Source organism: Rhinopithecus roxellana, chromosome 13 (genome assembly GCF_007565055.1).
Source record: "Rhinopithecus roxellana isolate Shanxi Qingling chromosome 13, ASM756505v1, whole genome shotgun sequence".
Lineage (NCBI taxonomy): Eukaryota > Metazoa > Chordata > Mammalia > Primates > Cercopithecidae > Rhinopithecus > Rhinopithecus roxellana.
In genome coordinates this window covers 10,950,862-10,968,987 of record NC_044561.1, presented here as the reverse complement: position 1 = coordinate 10,968,987, position 18,126 = coordinate 10,950,862, and the positions used below count along the sequence as shown (strand labels likewise).

Genomic DNA, 18,126 nt, shown 5'->3' with positions numbered 1-18,126 from the left:
TCTAGGTGACAGGCCTGGCTGAGTGAACATAGATGACATGCAGGACTCTGAAAAGGACTCATGGAACACACTACTACTGACACAGAGCCTGACACAGAGCGGGCATAGCTGCCTGTGCAAGCTGACAAGTTACTGGCATTTTTCATTTACCATAAATCCCTGCTTCTGAAATCTGAGGGGTCTGGGCTGTCTGCTCTGCTGACACCCTCCAGTGCACCTTCTCAGAGGAAAATCCCTATAAGTTAACAATAATTTTAAAAAATAAAGCACTAACATTATTAATCTGCATGCTGTTGAATTTTTGTTTTATTTTCGGGGTTTTTTTGTTCTTTTTATTTTTTGTTTTTTCGAGACAGGATCTCAGTTTGTCACCCAGGCTGGAGTCCAGTGGCACAGTCTCAGTTCACAGCAGCCTCGACCTCCCAGGCTCAAGCAATCCTCCAACCTCAGCCTCCCTAGTAGCTGGAACTATAGGCACATGCAACCGTGTCAGGCTAACTTTTTTGAGACGGAGTCTCACTCTGTCACCAGGTCGGAGTGCAGTGATGCAATCTGGGTAACTGCAACCTCTGCCTCCCTGGTTCAAGCGATTCTTCTGCCTCAGCCTCCCAAGTAGCTGGGACTACAGGTGTGCATGCATCACCATGTATGGCTAATTTTTGTATTTTTAGTAGAGACAGGGTTTCACCGTGTTGGCCAAGATGGTCTTGATCTCTTGACCTCGTGATCCGCCGCCTCAGCCTCCCAAAATGCTGGGATTACAAGTGGGAGCCACCGCACCCATCCCTGCCCAGGCTGGTCTTAAACTCCTTGGATCAAGAGATCCTTCTACCTTGGCCTCCCAAAGTAGTTGTGATTACAGGTGTGAGCCACTGCACCTGGCCTGAATTTTTTTAATCTGGTGTCTGCAGATAAGAAAATGTTTCACCATTTGTTCAAATTTTCTTTTATATCATTTACAAAATTGCTAATTATTTTCTAACAGATACATTAAATGTTTATTTTTTATACTGAGACAGAAAAATGTATGAATTTTTAACTATAATTTTATCAGTTGTGAATTTGGCATTTTTAAATTTATCCTAATAAATTTTCAGTACAATTTATTTTATTCTTGGTAGATACTCATAGCATTCAAAACTCTCAAAATAAATGAATTCTGACTTTATAATACTTGCGTCTATTTTTATTGCCTCTATTATTGAATTGGCAGAGACTCCAGGCTAAAACCTCAAACAACAGCTGTGTCTGTAGCCATCGTGTAGGATCCCAGATTAAAATGCAAACAACCCTAGTAACTTTTCTTTAAAAGTAATGATTCCCTCTAGTTTAAAGATACACAATCTGTAATGCGTTATGGAAGTATATTTTATTTCTTATTTTCTATATTTTCATTAAGGCAGGAAATACAATTAAATGTAATGGAAATTCTCATAACCATTTATTAGAAAAATCATGTTCATATCAGTTTAAATCCTTTGCAATGAGAAAAGGACCAACAAAATGGCCTTAAGAAATCCACATTTTCTACCCTCACAACTGATCCCACCTTTATCCCTCTGGGTCATGATGAGATCCTCATGTCTGAGTCCCAACACTTGCCAAGTAACCTTCACCCTCTTCTTCCAGAATGTTCCAGGGCACTGACAGACCTAAGGCCAGTGTCTTAATTGTGTGACAAGTAGATAGGGTAGTTGTCATCTTTGTCTTCATAAACTGTCATGGATTTCTCTTGATCTGGATAATAAATCATACATTTGCAATCTTGACTCAGCCAGGAGATCAGGAAAACAGTCCTAAGGACTCAGGTGCACAGACACAAGTAGGGCTGGTTTGTTTCTTTTCACAGGGTTTTCTGTGCATGGACAGTCTTAAAATCTGCCCTCACTTGTGTTAGATCCCCTGAAGCACCTCCTCTGTCTTATTGAGAAGTTCTCTGAGGTGACCCCAGAGCCTTGATTGAGTGGAGAAAGCTCCTGGACCCTGGCTGGCCCAAAGAAAGAGTCAGAGGAAGGGAGGAGGGTGGGAGCCTGAGTCTGCCCCAGCAAAGCTCAGCAGTGACATTGCTGCCATCTTCTGGTGGCTACAAGGCTCCGTCACCCCTCAGTCCTTCCCGTCTTGCCAACATTACGTTAAGAGACACTGTTCAGGACAAGTACGTATCTATGGGAGAGGATCTCAGCGGAACCATGATCCTGTGGAACAATCTGTAATTAGAGGTGGAGGATGGGGAAGGCTGAGCCCTGTGCCCTACAAAGACCCTGAGAGCCAGAGCTACAGGTAGGTGAGCTCAGTGGGAGGGAGAAGGGATTCTGGAAGCCAGTCCTCCATGGGATGGTTTTCAGTAACAGATATTCATATGGACCACTAAATATACTCGAAGGAAACATGTTTTTGGAAATTCCTGAAGGGACATATCTTTATTTTTTCTTTTGTGGTGATGGAGTCTCACTATGTGGAAGACACTGGTCTCAAACTCCTGGCTTCAAGCAGTCCTCTTGCCTAGCCTCCCGAAGTATTGGGATTATAGGCACGAGTGAGCACACCTGGCACCTAAGAACTTACGCTTTTCGAAATTCCTTCCAAGTCTGTCTGCATTAATCAACTTATAATTTTTGCTATGGCTTGAGATTTAAAAATCTGTTTCTAAGTATTTGGGGGGTTTTAAATGGGAATTTAGGAGAGTAGGATTATGGAATATTAACCTGACATCATTTTAAATGGAAATCCCTATGAATAATTTTATAATAATAAAAGTAGGTTCTTCCCAAACATTAACACTAATGAAAAATCTCATGTGCAGGTGTTAAATACAGGCTATCTGGCACCAACACAAGTTTCTGACTTAGTAGGTTTAGGTTGGAGAACTGCATTTTTAACAAGCTCCCTGAAAACGTTCTCACTTCAGTGATAAACAAAATATTAAGTCAGCCTCCATGGTCAAATTAATTAATAAGCATATGCCTGTTAATTCTCTTTGAGTAAGAAGTGTCTTCCTGGAGCACAGGGGTCTCTGTGACACACTGTGAGCTTATATATTTTGTAGATAATTCTCCCTCCACATTATTCTCAGTGGCGAGGAAGCACAGCCATGGAACAGTCACACTGGGGAGGTGGACACACCTGGGGAGAGACTGGGAGAGGCACCTGACAGTGAACTCCTGCATCAGAGACTGGGGCAAGGAGACTCCTCACTCACCGTGTTGACCATTTCCATCCTGTCACTTTCCCTCTTATCTGTAAGGGCTGAACTGTTGTGAGTATATAAAGAGGTTTTAGTTGCACTTCCTCATAGGTTTAAATCGCCGTGGAAATGCCACTACCCATGTACAGCACACAGTAATAATCAGATTCATCGTCTGCCTCAGCCCCCGTGATGGTGAGGGCAGCTTTGTTCCCAAGGATGGAGCCAGAGAAGCGATCAGGGACCCCAGAAGGGCGAGTGTTTGTGTTGTAGATGATCATGCGTGGAGCCTGGCCTGGGGTCTGCTGGTACCAGCTGGGGTAGTTGCTGGTAGAGACTGAGCCAGAGCTCAGGCCACAGGTGAGTGTGACTGTTCCTCCAGGGGACACTGACAACGATGGCTCCTGGGTCACCTCAGTCTCAGAATCCACTCCTAAAATGAACAGGAGAGACACAGTTGTGATCATGTGGATGACAGTAACCTGGACCCTGTTTTCTGTGGTCCCCCCAAGGATAGAGTCCCTTCAAGCCCTGACCTGAGCCATAAGCAAGGAGTCCGAGGAGAAGCGTCATCCAGGCCAGGCCATGGTGGGGACGCTTATGAAGGCCAAGTGTTCTCAGGCTTCTCAGCTGGAGTTTGTTTTCCTCAGGGCCTTTTCATGCCTCCCCAGAGCCAACAGGATAAAAAAAGTTCTTTATGCAAATCAGCTTCCCCTGTCTTCCTGCCCCAGGTTTCACCCTGCTGTCCTGTGGGGAGACCTTGAGAGAGGCAGCTGCTGAGACCTCACACAGACCCGTGACCACACAGAGCTGAAACACTAATGAATAGGTATTGGTGCCTTTCCTCAGATTAGCTCCCCCAGTTTCTGAGTGGCCAAAAATGGGGGATATGTTCTCCCTCCTGCCACATAATCTGGTTTATGGCTAAATCTAACCCCATCCTTGTGAGCATTTTCTTTTTTCCCTGCTGAAATGCTTGCTGGTGTTTTTTTGGGAGTGAGTAGTAGGCCTCAGCATCCTTTGATTACCCCCAATGCAATCTTTAATGACTGAGGAAGATGAAGGAGAGAGGAATCCTAGCCATGGCAGAGATGACCCCAGTTCTCTAACTATTGAGGCACTCACTGTTTCTGCAATTGAGACCTCTATTCCCCAAGTGTCCCTTATTCTGTCTTTGTTAAATTTCAGCACGTACATTTGTTCCTGCTATGTGGTTGTCTGTCTGTGCCTGGACAACCACTCCATCCCCACTGAATGCAATAACAGCACCACTGCCCACTGGCATCGTGAACCTGGTGCCCATCTCTGAGCTCTGCTGGGGACAGTCTACATAGCAGCTGCCGTAGCTCCTGCTCAGAGTGCAGATGAGTTTGACCTTTTGTCCCAGGGAGGCGGATACAGAGGGTGGCTGAATCAACACAGGTTGGGAGAAAGATGCTAGAAAAATAGACACTCATTATGACCCGAAGGAAAGAGAAGAGGGAAGGACATTCTTGGCATGAGTTTTGGAGTTGATGTCAGTGACCTGGGGATCAAGATGCTGAGGACCCTCCCAACCCATGCAGTGGAGGAGAAGGATGAAGAGGAAGACTAAGGTTGTCTACTAATGGCTTCCCTTTTTATTTTTGACCATTCTTATTAACTTGGTAATAATAATACACATATGTGGATTTGCGGGTAAAGGAACCTTTTAGAAATGCAGAATCTCAGATCTTTCTTTATGGTCTAGTAGTTATTCCTGGTGTCATCGTTCTCTTCTTTATGTTCAGGTGCATTCATAGTTTAGTTCCCACTTATAAGTGAGAATGTGTGACTTTTGGATTTCTGTTCTGACCTTAGTTCACTTAGGATAATGACCTGCAGCTCCATCCATGTTGCTGCCAAAAATGCGATTTTTGGGGGCCGTGTACTGTTTTGTGGTGTACACCTGCCATATTTTCTTTATCTTATCCACTGTTGATGAGCGCCTAGGTTGATTCTGTTTCTTTGCCATTGTGAATAACACTGCCATGAGCATACAAGTGCCTGTGTCTTTTAGATAGAAGGATATATTTTCCTTGGGTAGACCCTCAGGAGTGGGATTGCGGGGTTGGATGGTAGTTTTAAACTCTGAGAAATCTCCAAACTTCTTTCCACAGTGTCTGTACTAGTTTGCTTCCCCACCAAGACCACATCAGTATTTCCTCTCCTCAGCTGCCTCGCCAGTATCTCTCTCTGTCTGCATAGTCATTGCTGTTCTGAGTGGTGTGGGATGGTATCTCGACCTGCTTTTGATTGGCATTTCTCTGTTGATGAGTGAGTTTGAGCATGTTTTCCTCTTCGTTGGTCACTTGCACATTGTCCTTAGAGAAGTGTGTGTTCTCATTCCTTGCCCATACATTAACGGGATTTTTTGTTGTTTCTTGTTGAATGATTGGCATAAGATCGTTGAAGATTCCGGATATTAGACCTTGATCAGATACAGTTTGGGAACATGTTCTTCCACTCTGTAGGCTGTCTGTTACTCTGTTGCTAATTTATTTTGCTGTGTGGTGGCTCTTTAGAGTATTAAGCCTGACTTGTCAAGTTTTGTTGTCATTTCCTTTGGGGACATAGCCAAATAGATTCTTTGCCAAAGTCTGTGTGGAGAAAGGTATTTTGTATGTTTTCTTGCAGAATTCTAATAGTTTGAGGTCTTCCATTTAAACCTTTCATTCATCTGGAGTTTCTTTTTGTGTCTGGTGAGAGGTAGGGGCCCAGTGTTACTCTTCCACATGTGGCTAGCCGCTTATCCCAGCACCGTTGATTGAATAGGGCATCCTTTCCCCCTTGCTTATTTTTGTGGATTCTGTTGAGGGTCAGACGGTTTTTGGTGTGTGGGTTTACTTCTGGGTCCTCTTTTGTGTTCCACTGCGCTATGTGGAAGCAGGTACTCAGTTTTTCCATGAAATTTGAACTCAGTGGGTGAGATGCATCTGATGTGGTCTGGATGTCTCAGGATTGCTTTGGAAGAAATTCAGGGTGATTCAGGGTCCCATGTGAATTTTAGCATCATGTATTATATTTCTTGAAATAAATTTGCCAAATAGTAAAGGAATACAATGAGAGGGTAGAGTGCGACATTTTGGTCTTTGCATACATTGTGGAATGACGAAATCAGGGTATTTAGTGTCTCTGTAATTTTGTACCATTGTTTATTCTTTTGTGATGAGAAGCTTCTGTATCCTCCTTCCCAACTGTTTTGAAGATGCAGTGATGCTCTTAACCCTGGTCACCCTCCTATGGAATAGAAAAACAGGATTTTCTTCGTCTCATCTGTGGGGAACTTTGTACCCCTTTCCAATCCCTGCCCATTCCCTTCCTCCCCCCAACCTCTGGTAACCATGATTATGCTTTCTAGGTCTTACAGATAAAGTTTCTCAGCTTCTACATGAGTGAGAGGATGCAAGGTTTGTCTGTCTCTGCCTGGCTCATTTTATTTACCATCGTGTCCTCCAGGTGCAACCATGTGGCTCCCGTGATGGGATTTTGTTGTATTTTTCTGGCTGAAGAGTATTCCAGTGTCTACGCATGGGACAGTTTCCTTATCCCTTCATCTGCAGATGGACAGGCAGGCTGATTTCTCATCTTGGCCATTCTGCATAGTGCTGGATTCCACCTGGGAACGCAGATAATCTCTTCCAGGGCTTGATTTCATGTACTCTGTGTATACACCTAGTCGTAGAATTGCTGGATGAAATGGTAGTTGTAGTTTTAAGGCTTGGAGGAACCTCCAAGTGGTTTCTTTAGTGTGTATGCTAGTTTATGTTTCCATGAATTGAGGAGGCAAGTTCCCCCTCTGTGGAAATCCACACCATCATTTTTTGTCTTTTAATATTTTTCACCTTTTTTTTTTCTGTAGTATCCATTCCATTTAGCGTGAGATGGAATCTGAGTGGTGGTTTTGATTTTGTGTGTTTGCGTCATTAGTTATATTTGCCAAGTTATTATTAATTTGTTTTTAATTTGATGTGTAAAAGTGGGCAGAGGACCTGAAAACATGAGGTTGATGCACAGGTAAAAGATAAGATTATCAATGTGGCTGATTCACACCAAAACATAAATGAAACCACACTCAGATTCTATCTCACTCCAATTAGAATGAATTATCCCAACAGTTGATGGCAGTTTCATTGCTATAGAGTGTATGTATATAACCAGAGGGTGCAAGGGACATTTTGATATATGCATACGTAGTGTCATGATCAAATCGTGGTGTCTGGCATCTTATTATTTCCCTGTGGAGAGAACATTCAGAACCATCCTTTCCAGCTGATTTTGAAAAATTCCCTTAGACATTGTTGACCCTGGGCACCCTGCTGTGGACTAGAACACCAGAATGGATTCCTCACCTCTGAGTCTCTGAGTATCACTCTGTACCCATTACCAATCCCTGCCCAGGCCCCCTCCTCTCTCCAGCCTCTAGTAACACCTATTGAAAGTTCTGCTTCTAGGAGACAGTGTCTTTTGGATTCCATTTGCCTAATGTCATGCAGTGTGGGTCTCTAACAGGCTCATTTCATTTCACCTAATTGTCTTCCAGGTTTCTTCACATGGCTGCAGCTCAATGATTTCCAGAAGTTTTACAGTTGAAGTGCATTCCATAGTGTATATATCCGGTTCCTTTATCTCTTCATCTGTGGATGGACAGTTAGGTTGATTGCATATCTTGGCTATTGTGACTAGTGCTTCCGGACACATGGGAAGGCAGATACTTCTTCAATGCAGGGGTTTCGTTTCCTCTAAATGTGTGCCCAGTGGTGGGGTTGCTACCTGGAGCGGTAGATGTACTTTGACCTTTTACTTTTTTAATGAACCTCCAACAGTTTTGCATAGCGTGTATACTAATTTACATTCCCACAAAGAGCGTACAAGAGTTTTCCTTCCTGCAAGTCTACACCAGCCATCGCCTTCAACAATTTTGATTTTTGTCTTTCTTAATATTCGTTTTAACTGGACTTATATGGTACCTGAGTATGGTTTTGATTCACTTTTTCGTGAGGATCAGTGATACTGAGAAACTGTTACCTGTGAGTCCATTTCCTGTCTTCTTTACATACGTCTATTCAGATCCTCTCAGCTTTGGTATTTGTTGTTGTTGTTTTTGTTGTTTTCCCTTAGTAGAATCAGTGTATTGTAGGTGTTAGATAACAATCTCTTTCGGAGGTAGAACTTTCCTTAATTCTCTCCCAGCCGTTAGGATGCATTTTGTTAGTTTGTTTCATTGTTGCCTTCCCCCTGTAGAAGTTCTAAAGTGTCACTAGTGTCATTGTTTATATTTGCATATGTTAGCAGTAATTTTTATATCCAAACCTCCACCCCACAAAACGCACACACACACACACACACACACACACACATATAAATAGCCAAGCCATTGCATTGTCTGTGCGTGTAGTTCCTCTAATTTTCCCTTTAGTGTTATGATTATTTTTCACCTTTTGCAGCCTGTGTGCGTAGATACAGGTTTCCTAAAATATACACCCAACCTATGTTTTCTTATAGGACCTCTGCAGTTTCAAGATTGAGTTTAGATCTTTAATTTATTTTGTGTTGATTTTGTATATCATGCAATGTAAAGGTCTTATTTCAGTGTTTTGCGTGTGCACTTTCACTTTTCTCAAAATCACTTCTAGAACCAGACTCTTTCCCATCGTGCCTTTTTGGTGTTTTGAAAAATATGTTCCCTACATATCATGTTGGGTTGAGTGTTTGGCTGCCTCATTCTGTCCATTGGGTCTTCGTTCTGTGCTTGTGACAGTCATGGATTGTTTGGATAACGATAGATTGTGTTTTTTTATTTATTATTTTCTTTGCTTCTAATCTTGACTTTTTCTTTCAATGCTCTTTACTCTTACTATTACAGATTAAAGGGTACACATGCAGGTTAGTTACATCTGTTGATTGCATGACACTGAGGCTTGGGGTCCCAACAACCTCATAACCCAGGCAGTGAGTGGAGGACCCACAGGCTGGGTCTTCAGCAGACTCTCCCTCTCCCTTTTTCTTTTTTTTTTTTCCGTCTGGTAGTCATTCCCAGTGTCTGTTGTTCCTTTCTTTATGTTCAGGTGTATTCATGGTTTAGCTCCCACTTATAAGTGAGAACATGCAGCATTTGGTTTTCTGTTCAGGACTTAGTTCACTTATGATAATGGCCTGCACCTCCATCCACGTTGCTGCCAAGAACATGACTTTCTTTTATGGCTGCATAGTGTTCCATGGTGTATAAGTAACACGTTTTCTTTATCCCGTCCACTGTTTTATTTTTTATTTATTTTTTTTTTTAATTTTTTGAGACAGCCTCCCACTCTCCTCGTCCAGGCTGGAGTACAGTGGCACAATCACAGCTCACTGCAGCCTCGACCTCCCTGCTCAGGTGATCCTCCCACCTCAGCCTCCTGATTAGGTAGGACTACAGGTGCCTGCCACTGCATCCGGCTAATTTTTGTATTTTTTATAGAAATGGGGTTTTACCATATTGCCCAGGCTGGTCTCGAACTCCTGGACTCAAAGGATTCATGAGCCACTGTCCCCAGCCTCATGGGGTATCACTTCTGTAGCACACTATTAACCACACAAGTCACAGACCTGGCCCAGATTCAGGAGGAGGGGAAATAGACTCTCCCCCTCAGTGACATCTCAGTGTCATAGCAAAAAATCTTCAGCCATTTTTAATTTACCACAGGTACTGTTTTCCAGGGCAGAGTATACACCTTAAATCAATGATTGTTATGTAACACCGCTGTGTCTTCACTTGGTGTAAGAGATGGAAAATAGAGATGGTGCCACCTTCTTCATGACTGTCTGTGACTCACTTGAAATTTATGCTCTGGTCCCTGCAATTTCAAGTTCTACATGTTGAGAAGTCCTGACTTCCAGAAGGAAATTACTTCCAGCAGTGGGCAGGAGTCTCACTGAACTTTCAGCTAAGGCTGCTGCTTGATCACTTTTAGTGCAGGAAACCATCCAGAAGAGAAAAAAGTCACAACCTGCAGGGAAAATTGACTCTGATTATCAGGGGGTGGTCGGCCTGCTGCCACGTAATACAGCATAGGGAAGAATCTCTTTGGTGCTCATTATCCCAGTGCTTTTCTCAAATGAAACAAACTTCACGTAAAAAGCAAGTTGATCTGTGCAGTGGAAGGGATTAACTTTAGTGAATACTGTGGTGCTTTGCCAAGATCCTTTCTTAGAAATAATCTACCCAGGGCTGGGTGTGGTGGCTCACACCTGCAATCCCAGCACTTTGGGAGGCCAAGGTGGGCGGATCACGAGGTCAGGAGTTCGAGACCAGCCAGCCTGGCCAACATGGTGAAACCCTGTCTCTACTAAAAATACAAAAATTAGCCAGGTGTGGTGGCACATGCCTGTAATCCTAGCTACTGGGGAGGCTGAGGCAAGAGAATCACTTGAACCCAGGAGGCAGAAGTTGCAGTGAGCCGAGACTGTGCAACAGTACTCCAGCCTGGGTGACAGAGCAAGACTCAGTCTCAAAAAAAAAAAAAAAAAAGAAATGATTTACCCATAACCTGGCTGTTGGTGGCTCCCAGCTGCACCCCATTCTGTTATCATTGTTCACCATGTTGGTGAAGGAAGAATGCCCCACCCTAAAGAGCACAAGGTAGCTGAACACATGAAACTTAGCGCTTGACAGATGTGTGATTGACAGCAGTTTATGAGTTACATATACTCACGGCCTGGGGAAGAGGACGCCACGCACCAGGCAGGGCCACATGAGGGGTGCACTCAGGAACAGAGTGAAGCAGAGGGGCGTGGAGGCAGGAACAAGGGGGTGTGGTGGCCTCTGGTGCCAGTGGGAGGATGTGGTTGGCTTGTTTAATGGGCTGGCAGGAGATGGAGAAACGTGAGGTTGAGGATTGATGGGGGACACTGGTTCAGCCAACAGGGGAACAAGCCAGGCAGGGAGCAGGGGAACTCATGTGGCTCCTTTGGGGCCTAGAAGCCTCAAAGATGTCGAAGCACACTGGACAATTCTTCTTCTTCATGTTTGAGTCTATGTATGTGGGTGTTTTTAGTATTCACATTCACTCTAATTAAAGGAAGCTTTGCCATTCCAATAAATGCACTCCTACAGGTCAGTTCTGGGGAGGAGACCCTAAAATGAAATGAGCATTGTATTGTCTCTTCAGGGAACTGTAGTCAAATTAAAAAGCCACAAAACCAAAAGGAATTTCTCTATCATGTCACTTTATAACCAGGAAGGAGCTTTGGGGTCATGACCATTTAGAAGGAAGGCCGGATGCAGTGACTCACGCTTGTAATCCCAGCATTTTGGGAGGCCGAGGCAGGTGGGTCATGAGGTCAGGAGACCAAGACCATCCTGGCGAATATGGTGAAACCCCGTCCCTACTAAAAATACAAAAAAAAAAAATTAGCCTGGAGTGGTGGCGGGCACCTATAGTCCCACAGATGGCGCCACTGCACTGCAGCCTGGGCGACAGAGCGAGACTCCATCTCAAAAAAAAAAAAGAAGATGAAGATACATGCAGTAGAAATAGTATAAAATAGGCCAGGCGCGGTGGCTCAAGCCTGTAATCCCAGCACTTTGGGAGGCCGAGACGGGCGGATCACGAGGTCAGGAGATCGAGACCACCCTGGCGAACACGGTGAAACCCCGTCTCTACTAAAAAATAAAAAAAATTAGCCGGGCGAGGTGGTGGGCACCTGTAGTCCCAGCTACTCGGGAGGCTGAGGCAGGAGAATGGCATAAACGCGGGAGGCGGAGCTTGCAGTGAGCCGAGATCTGGCCACTGCAGTCCAGCCTGGGCGACAGAGCGAGACTCCGTCTCAAAAAAAAATAAAAATAAAAATAAAAATAAAAATAAAAAAAAAAGAAATAGTATAAAATAATTCATTAAAAGTGCCTTTACAAAAAAAAAAAGTGCCTTTACATATTCATTTATCAAATGCAAAGTTATGTTTTAGATTGGGCTTGGCGAGTTGTTTTTTGGTTTTGTTTTTGTTTTTTTAGTAAAGAGCTAGAAAGTAAATATTTTAGTCTTTCAGTGCCATACGGTCCCTGATTACTCCGTTTTGCTGCTGTTGTGCAAAAGCCCCCATGGACAATAGTAAACAAATGGGCGTGGTTGTGCTTTAAGACTTTACAAGAGCTGATGGCAGGCTGGACTGGGCCCACTGGTGTAGTTTATCAACCCATTATAAAGTATCTGTCCTCAAAAAACATATTTCTTAGGTTTGTATGTTGCTTTATTTTTTAACCTTTCCTTGAAATGATCAGCCTGTGAGGTATCCAGGCAATATTCTCTCATATCACAGACAAGAAGCCTGAGGTACAGCAACTTTCCTGGGAATCGCTGTGATGAGTAGCAAGCCAAAATCAGATTTCCTGACTCCTCTCCCACACCCTGTGGCTCAACCCAGCTGATTCACTGGACTCCAGTCACCAACACCAAGATTGTCACATGAGTCAATTTTAAATTACAGAGAAAAAACAGAAAAGAAAGACGACTACTTTGTAGCAAGCTGGATTGTGTTCATTGTCAGGTTTACCTTTTCTATGTATTTGTTTATGTCTGTGAATTCTGTTTCAGTGGAAAGGACCTACATTAAGCTTTGACCTGGTGTCTTGGTAATTGACCTAATGAGATTTGGATTTGACTGGGAGATTAGATGCTCCAGTAAACACGATGAACAAATAAGGGTAACTTCCGGATGCGGTGGCTCTCGCCTGTAATCCCAGCACTTTGGGAGGCCAAGGCGGGCAGATCACAAGGTCAGGAGATCAAGACCATCCTAGCTAACACGGTGGAACGCCGACTCTACTAAAAATACAAAAAATTAGCTGGGCATGGTGGCGTGCGCCTATAGTCCCAGCTACTTGGGAGGCTGAAGCAGGAGAATGGCGTAAACCTGGGAGGTGGAGCTTGCAGTGAGCGGAGATCATGCCACTGCACTCCAGCCTGGGTGACAGAACGAGACTCTGTCTCAAAAAAAAAAAAAAAAACAAATAAGGGTAACTTTTTCTCTTCCTGAAATTTTTAAAAACTATTTCCTCACTCAATTCTTTCTTCTTCCGTTCTCATGTTTCATTCGCCATGTGAAAGGCTGTGGCCCCATGTTCCGAGAAGCCCCTTGTCTGAAGCAGCTGCTGCTCCTGAACAGGCAGATCTCGTCACAGGAGCCTTGTTTCTAGAGGGCAGCCTTGTCACTGCTGTGAAGGAAAATGTTTAATGCTCAAACCAGGGGCTACTTAGGCTTTCCCAGACTTGGCCTTTCTGAGATACTGTAATTAAACTGAAGAGGTAGTTATTCTGGGATTAAACTAGGAAATCGCATCTTCTTACTGTATCTGACTTCATTGGGTCCTGCTGTTGTTAATCTACATTAATACGGTCTTTTTGCTAAAGCATAGTTTCCCTGGATGCTGAACGTGGAGCCTTACAGTTTTGGGAATGGCTCAGTAGAATTCTTCTTTGGAAATTGGTGAAGATAGGCAACGTATATAGATCTAGGAAGGTGGAGGGCTCCCGAAAAAAAAAAAGTGCCCTCACAGAAAACTATGCACTTAGTGTCATTACATACAATGGGCAGCACACGCAGGCCCCTGCTTTTCCTTCATGAAGGACAGGTGGGGAGGATCTCTGGAGGCGGTGCTTGCTCATCCATCAGCCAGCAGCCTCTCCACTGCCCTCTCTGCCTCCCTTATCATCCACACTCACCTTTGTGGTGCAGGACACACTGCCTTTATTCTTTGACCTCATTTCATTCTGCATTTTTAAAGCTTGCTATAACTGGTTTTACCCCTTCAATTCGAAAAGTTTATAAATTGAAATAATTGTTGCCACATTTTTCTTCAATGTTTAAAATGGGTAATCAGCCACTTTATTTGTAGACAGTGCACAGAGATAAATGCTGGGGATAAGGATGTTTGTTTTTAACGTTATGCTTGTCTGATCTCTGGGTTCTAGGGGGTGTGGAAAAGGAAAGTGGTATAAATTTAATGACACAGTTACAGAAGACTTAGACCTAAATGATGAGCCCTGGAGTGCAAATGCTTTGGTAAAGCACATTTTTAATTTAGTTTTCTGTAAAATTGGAAGTAGGATTCTTTACGTTAAGAATAGAATAGACTATTTTTTCTAGTACTGCTGCTCTAGCTATAGAACCACGAGAAGGTGGGGGAGGGGAGGCATGGTGTCGAGATGAAATGAGTATCAAAGAGAAACTAACAAAGAAATCTAACCTTAAAAGTTTCAGAAGAAGTAGTTGTCCACTAAAATTTTCAAATTTCCTTTTCACTTACATAGGAGCATAATTAATTAGAGAATATATTTTTAGCACCTGTACTTTTACCATATTCATGAGTCAGCGTGGCAAAGCAGTCTCTACCTCCAAACCCCCCACTCCCAGGACAAAAAATGTATGAGGGAAACTACATCAAAAAACCCAATCACAGTTAGCTATTTGAAAACCATTTGGCAGGCCGGGCGCGGTGGCTCAAGCCTGTAATCCCAGCACTTTGGGAGGCCGAGATGGGCGGATCACGAGGTCAGGAGATCGAGACCATCCTGGCGAACACGGTGAAACCCCGTCTCCACTAAAAAAATACAAAAAACTAGCCGGGCGAGGTGGCGGGCACCTGTAGTCCCAGCTACTCGGGAGGCTGAGGCAGGAGAATGGTGTAAACCCGGGAGGCAGAGCTTGCAGTGAGCCTAGATCGTGCCACTGCACTCCAGCCTGGGCGACAGAGCAAGACTCCGTCTCAAAAAAAAAAAAAAGAAAGAAAAAGAAAAAAAAAGAAAACCATTTGGCAGAGATCTTAGCATTTCTGAAACCTAATTTTGAGATATTCTAGGGGCATTTCCAAATTTCCACCTGCACTTGATTCACTATATTCAAGTTCTAGATCACGCCACTGTAGTCATGCATTCGATGGTGGTAAATTTTAGGTGTTAAATAGAGGATCATTGCCGGAATTTACCTAGATTTGGCCAGTCTGCAGAAATGGCCAAACAAAGCCAGGGATGATCCCACCCTGTGCCACAGAACATTTTAAATGTTACTTGCCATTTGCTTAAATTTGCCTTCCATATGGTATGTACCCTCTTTCCCTTACTCTATTACCAAACAGCTCTTATTTCCTACCCTTCCTCCCCAACATAACGCTCCAAATGAAGGATCCATTTTAGTGCCAGAACCGAGGTCCCCTGACTTCCGCTCCAAGCAATACCCTAAAAAGACCCTCATTTTACCTACACTTTGCATTCAACACATTTAGCGAGTAGTTACTTGGGGGATTCGTGGGCCCTTTGTTTTAGATTGTCAAGACAAGAAAATCTTTATTTAGACTTCTTAATGCTGCGCTGTAAAGCAAACGCACACTTGTGTACACCAAAGATACCCAATGTCTGCGTGTTCTTCCACCAGAGGGGTGTCTGATGAGAACTCCCTGGGATCACCGAAGAGGACTCGAGTCAGCTCTGTCCAGCAGGAAGTTGAGGACCTCTCTCTGTAAGTCTTTCCATTGTGAACCCAAAATATCTGAGACAGGTCTCAATAAATTTGGAAAATTTACTTTGCCGAGGTTATGGACGTGACACACCCTCAGGAAGTTTTGTGGACCTGCCTAAGGTGGCTGGCTACAGCTTGCTTTTATACATTTTAGGGAGATGTGAGCCATCAACCAGTATGTGTAAGATGTCCATTGATTTTGTCCAGAAAGGCAGGACAACTCAAAGCATGGGAGGGGGCTTCCAGGTCATAAGTAGATAAGACAAATGGTTGCATTCTTTTGAGTCTCCGATTAGCCTTTTTCTGCATACACAATTTATATGTGAGAGGAGGGGAGAGGAATCTTCACTTATGCCTTAGTTTGGCTTAGTGAAGGGATAGAGCAGAAGCAGCAACAAAATGTGCATTTGTCTCAGGTGAGCAGAGAGATGACATTGTGTTCTGTCCATCTGGGAGTCCCGAGATTTATCTCCTTTCACACCATATAACTTGTTGTGTGATGTAGTAGGTGATAGTGTGATCTTTGAGAATATAGTATTTGGGATCTGAAGATAATTAGCTAAGCTAGGGAGAAATTCTTAAAATAATCCTAAAGGAATAATAAATAAATCCCTTTTCTTATGATTTTCTGGTCATTATTCCCTTGGCAATAACTTCCTTTGCGTTTAGAAATGTGCACGTAAGTTATTTCCTTTTAGAATTGAGATTTTTAAAAATTTACACTTGAGATTCTTTGAAAAATGTTGGCAGCATTTATTGAATTACACTTCATGTCCGAAACATGAACTATGTCAACACTCTCAGAATGTTGTTACTTCTTCAAGGTTTTGTTGTCAGTGAATTTGCCTTTAATATATTAAATCAGGAAAGTATATAATTTATTTTTGATGTGAAAAATGTGATTAAATATGGTTTATTAAGTTTGAAAACTTGGTTCAATACTTTATTGTTATAAGACTTTGAATGTGTGTCTCTAAAATGAGTTTATTTCACTGTTATTTAATGGTTGTAATGGTGGAAATGATACCTCACAGTAACATGCAGGAAGAATTCATTTTCCTGTTTACTATGTCATAGTACTCAGTTGTAAACCCCATGTGCCAATTAAGTAAAACTTTGTGTTAAAATTTGTCTTGCAATTTTTAATTTTGTATGATGTCACTCAGTTCTCCAAACTAATTGGAAGATACTGACTTTTAAAAATTATATAATTAATTATAAATTAATACTTAAAATTTACATGAAAATTCAAAAAGCCAAGGTTAGCCAACACTCTCCTAAGACATTCTTCCCTACCAGGTGTTAGAACTCATCGCGAAAATTACAGTAATTAAGATAGTAAGGGTTAAACGCTCAGGGCCCACATTTCAGGGCTCCTCCCTGGAGACTTTTGCTGCCAGACCACACTGTTTGTCGCAATGCTGCTGCTCTTCCAGATGCAGATAATGTTCCTGAGCTCTGAGCCCAACATCATGGATGGATGACTCAGCCCAGCCTGGAAATAAGAACCTAAAAGACGTTGAAGTCAGAGGTGAGGGTTGGGTCCCTGCTCACTTTGACCACAGCCCACCTCCCTTGAGTCAGAGCTCAAAGTTTGGGGCTAGCATACCAGAGCTACGTTTCCATGATATGTTTTCTTATATCTTTTATTTCTCTGCTAAAATTTCTACCTATTCACTGCAAACTTACTTTACAGAAAAAGCTTGCAGTGAATCTATCAAACAAATTGGGAAGATTTATCATCTTCACCACATTGAGTGTTTGGAAACACAAACTGGGAATATAGTATCTAATTATTTAACACTTTTTTATCTTTTGTTGTAGTTTTCAGGTTACAAAACTTTGTTTTTCTCAATTTGTCCTTAAGCCTTTCCTGTTGGTGCTATGATAAATGGTGTTGCTTTTATTTTGTAATATTTGATGGTTCATTGCTAGTATACACAACACAATTCATTTCTACAGATTGGTATTGTGTCATAAAACCTAAACGGGGCTGGGCACAGTGGTTCACGCCTGTAATCCCAGCACTTTGGGAGGCTGAGGCAGGCGGATTGCCTGAGCTCGGTGTTTTGTTTTTCTAAGACCACCAGAGCGGGCACAAAAGAACCAGCGACTAGGCAAGTGTAGGAGCAAAACTGCAAGTTTATTTTGGTCACCTAGCTTCAAGGGAAGAAGGTGGGTAGGGAGAGGTCTGTTGGCCCCCGACAAATGAGGCCCACAGAGTCACCCGTGCAGCTCTCGGACGGAGTTCCAACAGTCCCGACCGCAGTGGGGAAGCTGGGAAGTCCGCGTGTGGCGTTCATCCGGAGCGGCTTTTCTAGGAGTGGGAGGGCAATAGGCGGGGCACGGGCGTGTCGGGGGGAGTTCCGCAGGTGCGACCAGGTAAATCTTGGTCTCTTCAGATTGACATCACCTGGCGCATGCCTAGTTGG

The 18,126-nt window shown here is 43.2% G+C and overlaps 1 protein-coding gene and 1 gene segment (V, D, J or C); one reads left to right on the top strand and one right to left on the bottom strand.

The window, feature by feature from the left end:
* Positions 1 to 2,106: 2,106 nt before the first annotated feature.
* LOC104676893 (PRAME family member 20-like) overlaps positions 2,107 to 18,126 on the top strand; it is an 83,322-nt gene continuing 67,302 nt past the window's right edge. The window contains 3 exon segments of the mRNA XM_010381768.2: positions 2,107 to 2,280; positions 15,611 to 15,694; positions 17,131 to 17,225. The gene's annotated coding sequence lies outside the window, so the exon portion shown is untranslated.
* Positions 2,663 to 17,165, bottom strand: LOC104676924. The segment is given in 3 exon segments: positions 2,663 to 3,617; positions 3,721 to 3,781; positions 17,059 to 17,165. Coding segments are annotated over 3 exon segments (488 nt in total).